At 41.1% G+C, this 10,525-nt stretch overlaps 1 protein-coding gene across 1 annotated transcript; it reads left to right on the top strand.

The window, feature by feature from the left end:
- The first annotated feature begins 2,811 nt into the window (after positions 1 to 2,811).
- Pcdh20 (protocadherin 20) lies at positions 2,812 to 9,084 on the top strand. Its single transcript, XM_028758334.1, has 2 exons — positions 2,812 to 3,047; positions 4,139 to 9,084. The coding sequence occupies exons 1-2, from the start codon at positions 2,913 to 2,915 to the stop codon at positions 6,863 to 6,865; spliced, it is 2,862 nt and encodes a 953-aa protein (XP_028614167.1). The 5' UTR covers positions 2,812 to 2,912; the 3' UTR covers positions 6,866 to 9,084.
- Positions 9,085 to 10,525: the final 1,441 nt, after the last annotated feature.

The raw sequence follows: 10,525 nt of genomic DNA, 5'->3' as shown, positions 1-10,525 counted from the left end.
ATAATCTGACTATTCTTCTCGATCAGTTTTTACAAAACACCTGGGAAGCTGGCCCAGAGTGACTGAGACATCTGAGAAGCTCGTGAGTATTATTTTCAAGGGACTAATAACATGGAAGCTCTCTAAATCATCTTTAAAAAGAAATCTGTGGCACCAGATGGTAGGTCACAAGGCTACCTCCAGAAGGAACAGTAGTCTCGGATGCTTTTACAATGCCCAGGAAAATAGTGCATAGAACCAAAGAAGCTCATTTGGTTCTGTCTCTGTTTTTTAAGCCCAATTAAAAAGACAAAACGCTGCATGAAACTTCTCCTTGATCGTCAAAGAGGGAAGATGATAACAAGTAGTTCGTTTAACACCATGCATGTCCCATGTAAGATGTCACATAGAGCTGTGGCAAGATTTCAAGATTTGATGACAAACAACCATTCAGGGAAACAACAACCAGCATAGTAACGTAAAACAAAAGTGCTTCATATTGTCCCTCCAAATAGTACCTTAAGGACCTGTTGAATTCCTGTCTGTTTACTCACTATAATAGCTTTTGCTACCGTTCTTATATCGATTCATCTTAGAAACACTGGAGACAAACTATAGTCTAATAGGGAGATTTAATTTCCATTCACCTTAACAAAGAGGAACAGTAGTAACATAGTTTTCTGTAGAGACAGATGAATAATACAGGGAAAAGAGCAGAGTGCTGTAACAGGGTGGTCAGGATTCCCTTAAAATGTAGATTTTTAATAAAGAAGGGAAAGACACAGAGAAAAGACAGTTTGTCTTTCTAAAAAATAAAGTTCCACTGCAATGTTATAAACACAAGAAAATCTGAGAAACACACACACCCACACAGAGACAGAGTCAGAGACAGAAGACTTAGCCAGTTGAGATTATGAGGTATGTGAGCATATACAGTCCAATGTATTTACTATCTATATACCATTTGAATTGTTGCACATTATGGGTTTTATACCGATTAAAAGATATTCTTACTCTAGGCATATGTTCCTGGCTTCTCGAGGCTAAGAGCGTTGTATTAAGACATAAACACAATTTAGATGGAGAGTAGTACTGATTTGTAGAATCCAGTTATGTCTTGACTACAGACTCCAAGGTAAATATTTACCAATGTTGGTAAAAGTTCAGCTGTAGGGCAGAACTAGCAGATAGGGGACTAAGTAAGGGGAGACAAGCATGCCTCCCTGGGTGCAGTTTGTTAACCAGATGCATAATGGCCTTTTACCCAGAAGACCATGTCCAGATGTGTACATGTGGACTGGCTACTTCATCTACATTCCCATTGAGCTGTAAAGAGCTATGTTCATAGTATATGTCAGATTTGTAGTATAGTGTTTTGTTGTTTCCATATACAACACAACTTGTGCAATAACAAGCGTCAGAACACACCAGGTGTTCCAATGTAGTACTTTATCAATGTTTATGAGTTTTCATCTAGGATTAGTAGAATCAGAAAATATGGCCATAAGCTGAGCAGTTAGCTTAGCCAAACAATTTCTATTTGGGTTAGTACAAGGTAGAAGAAAATTAAATTAGCTCTCCTTTGGAAAGCACAGAGAATTGCCAATTCTGATGCCAGAGGCAGAGATTTTTTTTTTTTTTTCTGGTCTTAGCTCAGTTGTTAGTCACTCGGCCAACAAGTCTTTATGTTTAGGGCAGTTAGGGGGAAATTTGGAAGCCCAATGTAGGGAATATATATAGCCTTGGATAGAAGATGAATGCCTTTGGCCATTATTTATATGAAACCCTGTAGATCAGGCAGTTTCACCGACTGAATGTACTGGACTCTCCCACCAGCTGATTTCATAAAAGATTACAGGTCACAAACTGTTGAGGATGAGTCAGAAAAGATAGCAAAGCATTTTGTATGCTGGACCTGGACAGCTCCAGGACATGCTTGCAAAGGGGCATATCCCCAGTAGACATTTAGAAGAGCAGAGTGAAGAGAGAAATGAGAACGTTTGAAAAGATACCCCTATTTTATTTAAGCTTTTCAGTGACTCCCCTCTCCCCTTTCAGTGTCCCCCTTCTAGAATGATGGCTGGTATTACTTGTGATATACAAATACACAGACACACAGACAGACACATAGACACACACACAGGCACACATGCGCATGCACACGCACACACACACGCACACACATGCACATACACGCTCACACTACGTTCCTCTAGTCTTTCAGGTAGAAACTGGCTTTCAGCTAGAAACTGGAGCTACCTTTAAAATCAAACCTCAAGGCAGAAACCGAGAAAAACTTGTGTCCCGGAAACTATCAGCTTTGCCATCACCAACAGCGAAGATTAAAATGAAGACATGAGGAACCTCCACGGATTTCATAGCTTTGCTTTTCTGGCTTGCATCTTTGGCACCAAGAAGTTGAACCTGCTCTTATTTGAGAAAAGTGTGCTTTCTTGCTCTATGCAATGAACTGCTGGATCCACACTGACAGGGAGGAACTGGTTGGCAAAGCAGGGTCTTGTGGGAACATGCCTGTGCATTCAGACACCAATGTTGGCTTTTTTATTTATATTAAATCTCTGTTTCTTGCTAACAACTTGTAGACTTGGGATTTAAGTGGTGCAGTAAGGAACGAGGCTAGTCAAGGCTAGTTGTCACGCGCTCTGGTCCCAGACCCGGTGGCATCTCCTCCCAGCTGTGAAGAGCGGGTCCTTATTCCGACTCTTTTGGTGGGCTGTGGGCATAGCATGTCCAGGAGAGGACACTGTAAATGTCCCCTTCTGGCCCTGGGCTTTTCAGTCCATCGAGTTTCTGTTCTTAATTGACAGACCAGTGACTATTGGCTGAAGTTCCCCAGCGATTTGCATGAACAGAGAGGGAGTGTCCTCTGCCTCCCTCCCTTCTGGAGCGCTCTGACTGCAGCCTCCCAGGGAATGCGCGGCGGCCGAGGGAACGCGCGCAGCTCGCTGGTCCAGGCAGTGAGCTTGCGCCCGGCGACCTGGCACCCGTGCCTGGATATGGGGCATCTACATCGTCCCAGCAGAAGGACCAGCCACAGGAACCTGCCGGTAAGGATGCGCGAACCCTGGGTCCTCCAGAAGTTGGAATACTCTCCAGCTGTTTTTACTCCTTGATGGTATTTTCAAACGTTTTCCAAGAATGCAAACTTCACGAGAGGATAGGGGGAGGGAAAGGAGTTTGGGATACAGAGCACAAGGTATTTTAAACAAATAGCTTGGTCCCTCAGGTCCGTAGGGGAAGTTTCTGAAACAGAAATGTTGTATGAGGTGGAGGGTCGAGGATGTGCTCAATTCGCTTTATATTCGAGGCTGTAAAGATTGATTCCTGTGTTCAATGTCAGCTTGGAATTCTCTGTCTACTGCAACTGACAAATGCTTTTGCATAATAATTTTTCGCGTTTACTTTGCTGGCTTGTCAGCTTGGCAGGAGGTAGAGGGCAGAATAAGAGGTAGAGGCCCGGATCACCTTATTTGATTTCATGTACGAATTAAAATGAAAAATCTCTTTCTTCCCTAAAAGCAGGTAGGAAGTATGGCTCAATTTTCCATGTTGTTGTTGTTGTTGTTGTTGTTGTTGCTACTGATGCTGCTGTTCTTTATTGGCCTAGTAGAAAACGGGTGTAACATATTAAATGTTCTGGGACTTTAATGGCAGAATCATTTCAATGAGCAGTAAATCGTGCACCGTTCAGTCCTTTTCGTCACCTTCCCCTCCCTTTCTTCTCCATAACCTATGGAGGTTTTCCTGTCGCGTTGCGCAGCCAGCCATTTGAGTCAAAGTATGCCCTGCTCTGTGTTTTCAGAGATCCAAAGCCTTAAAGTTTGAGATTCTAAACCTTAACTAGAGAAGGTAGTTACCAGATGGTGCGTGCGGGGAGCTGTAATAGGTCTGGGGTGGGGGGAAGGATGCGGAATAGAAGATGAAGAGAAAGGAGTTAAGTTTCAGAGAAAGCTCTCTCCCACAGATCTTCCCCTCTGGCAGCAAGTTTCTACTTCGGACAGTTCAGATTAGGGTTTTTGTTTGTGGTAGTAGGGATGAGAGTTAGCATTGTCCTGGCGGCAGGGGTGTCACTACTTCCTAACTCTCATCTCTGCTTCCTGGAGTGTGTAATCACCGTTTTCCCCTTCCTTCACTCCAGCATGTTTTTCTGCTTTTCCTCTTCGTGGGACCCTTCAATTGCCTCGCGAGTTACAGCCGTGCTACCGAGCTTCTGTACAGCCTAAACGAGGGACTGCCCGCGGGAGTGCTCATAGGCAGCCTGGCGGAGGACCTGAGGCTGCTGCCTAGGGCCTCTGGGAGACAGAGTCAGCAGTTGCTGCATCCAGAGCGCACTGCCGCTGAGGGGAACCCCCCTCTCTCTTTCAGCTTGGCCTCTGGAGGACTGAGTGGCCAGTATGTGACCCTAGACAACCGCTCCGGGGAGCTGCACACTTCTGCACAGGAGATCGACAGAGAAGCTTTGTGCCTGGATGGGGGCGGAGGGGCTGCCTGGGGCGGCAGTACCTCCATTGCCTCCTCTCCTTCTTCTGACTCTTGCCTTTTGCTTCTGGATGTGCTGGTCCTGCCTCAGGAATATTTTAGGTTTGTGAAGGTGAAAATTGCCATCAGGGATATCAATGACAATGCACCACAGTTCCCCATTTCTGAAATCTCTGTTTGGGTCCCGGAAAATTCACCTGTAAATACCCGATTGGCGATAGAGCATCCAGCTGTGGACCCTGATGTAGGCATTAATGGTGTGCAAACCTATCGCTTACTGGACTACCATGGCATGTTTACCCTGGACGTGGAGGAGAATGAGAACGGGGAGCGCACACCCTACTTGATTGTCATGGGTGCTTTGGACAGAGAAACCCAGGATCAGTATGTGAGCATCATTATAGCTGAAGATGGTGGGTCCCCACCACTGCTGGGCAGTGCTACCCTCACCATTGGCATAAGTGACATTAATGACAATTGTCCTCTCTTTATCGATTCACAAATTAATGTCACCGTTTATGGAAATGCTACAGTGGGCACCCCTGTTGCAACAGTCCAGGCTGTGGATAGAGACTTGGGGACAAATGCACAGATCACTTACAGTTACAGCCAGAAAGTTCCACAAGAATCGAAGGATTTATTCCATCTGGATGAAGATACTGGAGTCGTTAAGCTTTCCAGTAAGATTGGTGGGAGTGTTCTACAGACACATAAACTCACTATCCTGGCTAATGGACCTGGCTGTATCCCTGCAGTGATAACTGCTCTTGTGTCGATCATCAAAGTCGTTTTCAGACCCCCCGAAATTCTCCCACGGTATATCGCCAATGAGGTGGATGGCGTTGTGTACCTGAAAGAACTGGAGCCTGTTAATACTCCAATTGCATTTTTCACCATCAGAGATCCAGAAGGTAAATACAAGATTAACTGCTACTTGGATGGTGAAGGGCCATTCAGGCTAGCCCCCTACAAGCCGTACAACAATGAATATTTGTTGGAGACCACAAAACCCATGGACTATGAGCAGCAGCCGTTCTATGAAATAGCTGTAGTGGCCTGGAACTCAGAGGGGTTTCATGTCAAGAGAATCATTAAAGTACAACTTTTAGATGATAATGACAATGCCCCTGTTTTCCTTCAGCCCTTAATAGAACTGACCATTGAAGAAAACAATGCACCCAATGCCTTTCTGACGAAGCTCCATGCTACAGATGCGGACAGTGGGGAGATGGGCCGAGTTTCCTACTTCTTGGGACCAGATGCTCCATCATATTTCAACTTAGACAGTGTCACTGGGATTCTGACAGTGTCTACTCAGCTGGACAGAGAAGAGAAAGAAAAGTACAGGTACACCGTCCGAGCAGTGGACTGTGGGAAGCCACCCAGAGAATCAGTGGCTACAGTGGCTCTCACTGTGTTGGATAAAAATGACAACAGTCCAAGGTTCATCAACAAGGACTTTAGCTTTTTTGTGCCAGAAAACTTTCCGGGATATGGCGAAATTGGAGTCATTAGTGTAACAGATGCCGATGCTGGGAGGAATGGATGGGTAGCCCTCTCAGTAATGAACCAGAGTGACATTTTTGTCATAGATACAGGCAAGGGTATGTTGAGAGCTAAAGTCTCTTTAGACAGAGAGCAGCAAAGCTCTTACACTCTGTGGGTGGAGGCTGTTGATGGGGGCGAGCCTGCACTTTCCTCTACCACAAAAATCACAATTCTCCTTCTGGACATCAATGATAACCCCCCTCTTGTTTTATTTCCTCAATCTAATATGTCTTATTTGCTGGTCCTACCTTCCACTCTCCCTGGCTCACCAGTGACAGAGGTCTATGCAGTTGATAAAGACACAGGCATGAATGCCGTCATAGCTTATAGCATCATAGGAAGAAGAGGTCCCAGACCCGAGTCCTTCAGAATTGACCCCAAGACTGGCAACATCACTCTGGAGGAAGCCTTGCTACAGACAGATTATGGCTTGCATCGCTTACTGGTGAAAGTGAGTGATCACGGATACCCTGAACCTCTCCATTCCACGGTCATGGTGAACTTATTTGTCAATGACACTGTCAGTAACGAGAGCTACATTGAGAGCCTTTTAAGAAAGGAGCCAGAAATTAATATAGAAGAGAAAGAGCCACAAATCTCAATAGAGCCTACTCATAGGAAGGTAGAATCTATCTCCTGTATGCCCACATTGGTAGCTCTGTCTGTCATAAGCTTAGGTTCCATCACACTAGTTACGGGGATGGGGATATACATCTGCTTACGGAAAGGTAAAAAACAACACAGGGAAGATGACAATTTGGAAGTACAGATTCCATTGAAAGGAAAAATTGACTTGTGTATGAGAGAGAGAAAACCAATGGATATTTCTAACATTTGATATGCCATTGTGGAATGACATGGAGGGATGTTATAACTGCCACAGGTAGTCTTTGTCCTGCAAACAACAGTGTGCTGATTCAGTTCCACTAAAGGACAAATAATTTATAATTTGTACTATATTGTGAATAGCTGTTTACAGGTTTTTAATTCCAATTCAGAAGTTATAAAATGTGTACAGAATTTTTAAATGAAAATTAGTACTAACAGCTATATTATTGTTATTTATATATAAAAATACATATACATATATAAAATGTTGGATATAACTGGCAGCTCTAATACACCAAGCAGATGGCTGGCAAAACTCAAGACTAAGGTAAGAAAAGTACATTTTTGTTGTTTCTAAAATGTCTTTTCACCACGAGAGGGCACCAGCTTCTCCTTTGCAGGGAACTGTGGCATTGTACATGATAGTTGTTGTACAGGAAATTAAGGAGAGAGTATATTTTAAATATATTGTTTTTAACATTAAATGTAAAATTAAGGTAAATTAAATTCTCTACTTAAATATATGACGAGAAAGAAAAGAAATCCACTTATAAACAGAACATCTATTACCTTGTAGGTACATCGATTATAATTTGAAAGAGAAGGCATTTAAAAAGAAGTGCAATTCATTTAGGACAAGCATCAAAACATTACCATGTGTTACAAATTTGACCTGCTGAAGAGTGTGATGTTTTGTGTAACTCCACCTGCTTTCTGTTTGCTTTACCACTGTGCTTGCTAGAATTACAGGGGGAAGGCATCATCTGTGTATTCTTCCTAACATAAAAAGCATCTAGATGTTGCACTCAGTAAAAGAGCAAGACACATGTCAGTGTCTCAATCTCTACTTGCTTGCTTGGTGTTTCTGATATCTTAGTGCATTCTCCACTGGTCAGCAGCACTTTTTCCGTGGGTTTTGTGTTAGCTTGGGTACACTTTTGTTCACCTACACTATGAGAAAACGTTGTATTCAAATTGAATTCCTCAAAAGGCTACTGTACAATATCGGCATTTTATATGAAAGTTAAACTTTTTGTAGTTGTTTTGGACCATTGGCTAGTGTTCTGGCTTCTTTATTTGGTTCTGGAATACATCCAAAGTTTGACTTGTAAGCCCATCTGCAGATTCTTTTGATGATTTAGTTTTTACCGGCTCTTTTGCAATGAAGAAAACTGGTTTGTCAGTGATTTCTAGTGCTTCCTTCTTTGCATGAGATGAAAATTTTATTTTATGTAAGAACTGTAGTGAAGCTGTCTGTATAAACAAGAAATGTGTTAGCTTCAAAACGAGTCACTTTGCTTATCACCCTCATGTGTCTGTACCATACCAAAATTGTTTATATGTCTGCAAATTAAAAGTATATATTTTCATATTTTCTTGATTATTTTTACCATTTTATATTTGACCATGGGTTTGTTCTTTCACTGAAGTGCCTGTTATTGGGGTCTGTTTGTTTCTAGGATTAAATGTGAGGAATGGTAGTATTCTGCTATGCTAAAGTTTATATTAAACTAATCCATGGCCTAATTAAGAGTGTGTAAACTGTAGACATATATAGAAAAGAAACTGCTTGTACATTCATGTTCCTATGAAAACTTGCACTCATGCATGTCTATAGTCACATTAACTAATTACGGATTTAATATTACTATAAGTGTCCCCTCACATTCCAGCAACCTCTGTGCTTGTTGTGTTGCACTAATTTGCAATATTTTAAAGTAATAGCACACCATAAAAGCAAAGCTTAAACATAAACACAGGACATTTTAGACTTATATTAATTACTTAGTCTTGTTTTCTTCATTTGAGTCATCTGGATAAATAAGAATATAAGGTAGCAGAATCTAAGACAACAAAGTTCAATATATTTTTATGAAAGTTCCTTTTGTATGATAGGCACTTGAACTAAGAGACATATAAGACCATTTAAGGCCATAAACTGTTCATTCACAACCCTAACATAACAAAGAAGGAACACATTCTTTTCCAGTCATCTTTTGCTTAGTTTCTTTTATAAAAGGAGAAGCTACGTAAAAGACATGTAGCAACATTAATAAAGAAAATAAGTCCTCCACAAGCTTCATGACTTTTAGTGTCATTATAAAAAGAGAAAAACATCCTATTCATTTCACAATTTGAATATGGTTCATGTGTTTGGGGGGATGGGTATTGAACTTCATTTCTTGAATGAGAAATATCAAGGACCTTAATAAAACTATGTGTTTATAAATAATTTTGTTGTAGGAATTCCTTTGCTTATTATTTCGTTCACAGTAGAAGCAGACATAGCAGAGAAAGCTAAAGTAAACTAAGCTTAGACATAAAAGCTTCTTTTTCCCGAGACCCTGTGCTAGAACAGTTGCCAAAATGTATGCTAATCATGTCAATGTTGTTAGTTAAGCTGGCACAAAGATAACTGTTCCATTCATTATAAGCCCTAAGATCCATTTAACAGTTTGAGAGCCAGTGAGCTCCCTTACCCAATTTAATGATTAAGGGATGGCTCTGATATTTGCCCTGGCAAATACATTTTACACTATGGAGGAAAGGATTCATTAATTTGATCTTGGAAATATAAAACCAATATAGCAATTTCATCTAGGTGGCTGAATAATTTCCATTATTTTGGCATTACGTACTTCTTGACCATAAACTTCTTTTAAAGGTATTAATTTTTTCTGGCAGTTGCACTTTTATCAAGAAGAGTTAAAAACCAACACACACACACACACACACACACAACTCTTAAAACAATCCTGAAGAACAGTTATATTAATAAAAACCCAATCACTAGTATTTTGGATGCTGGTCCAGTATTTTAGAAAATAGTAGGCTTGATTGTGCTATCAGTAAAAGAAGCATTAAGAACAGTGAATAAAGTTGACTTGATTGCAATAAGAAGTCTCGCAAAGATCCTAATTTTACACCTCTGGAAGATATCTATCTTGACAACCCTTTCCTCCCCACTCCCCCAAGAAAAGCAGAAATCAAGCAATTCTCCTTGAACATTTCAACATTTGGTAGACAAGAATAAACGCAATCAAAACATAGCTGTGAAAAGAGGGTGTTCTTCAGCTCCACGGGGCAGCCTCAGTTCATGGAGACATGAAACACAAATACTTGGCATTCTTTTCAATCTAAGCTGAATTTAATCACACATGGTAAAGCCGTGTACTATTACAAAATACCCACATGGCTGACATACATACCCTGCCTATCACTGTGTGTTTAAGTACAAGTAGTGAATAAGTATTGAGAAGAGAGCTGAAGGTAGTGCAAGAAATCGTAAAAAGTTACTAAGTAAATTTATTCCTAATGACTGGGCAGTGCAGATTTGTCAGCTTTTTCCTGCTGGTTTCAATGAAAATATCATGTAACTGTTCAGATAAAATATACTCAAATCAATCTTTAATAATTTTCAAATGTCATTTATTTATACATAATATTTCTTATTATTTCTATTTTTCTTTCTATAGTAAACTCCTAAATTTAAAATATTTTACATTACATTTATTTTATTTTTAGGAAAGCCATGGTGCACCCATGGGTGGAGGTCAGAGGACAACCTGGACTGGTTAGTTCCAGGGATCAAACTCAGGTTTCGAGACATGGCAAACCTCTTTATCCACTGAGCCATCCCACTGAGCCTCTGGCTTGCCTTCCATTAAGG

The sequence above is a fragment of the Grammomys surdaster genome, unplaced genomic scaffold, assembly GCF_004785775.1.
Source record: "Grammomys surdaster isolate TR1022 unplaced genomic scaffold, NIH_TR_1.0 126189, whole genome shotgun sequence".
Lineage (NCBI taxonomy): Eukaryota > Metazoa > Chordata > Mammalia > Rodentia > Muridae > Grammomys > Grammomys surdaster.
The sequence above is the reverse complement of the archived record's forward strand: the minus strand, read 5'-3'. Positions and strand labels throughout refer to the sequence as shown.

Coding starts and splice junctions, on each gene's coding strand:
- Pcdh20 (XM_028758334.1), top strand. CDS start 2,913: ATGCGCGGCGGCCGAGGGAACGCGCGCAGCTCGCTGGTCCAGGCAGTG. Junction 3,048..4,138: donor CCAGCCACAGGAACCTGCCG/GTAAGGATGCGC, acceptor CCTTCACTCCAG/CATGTTTTTCTGCTTTTCCT.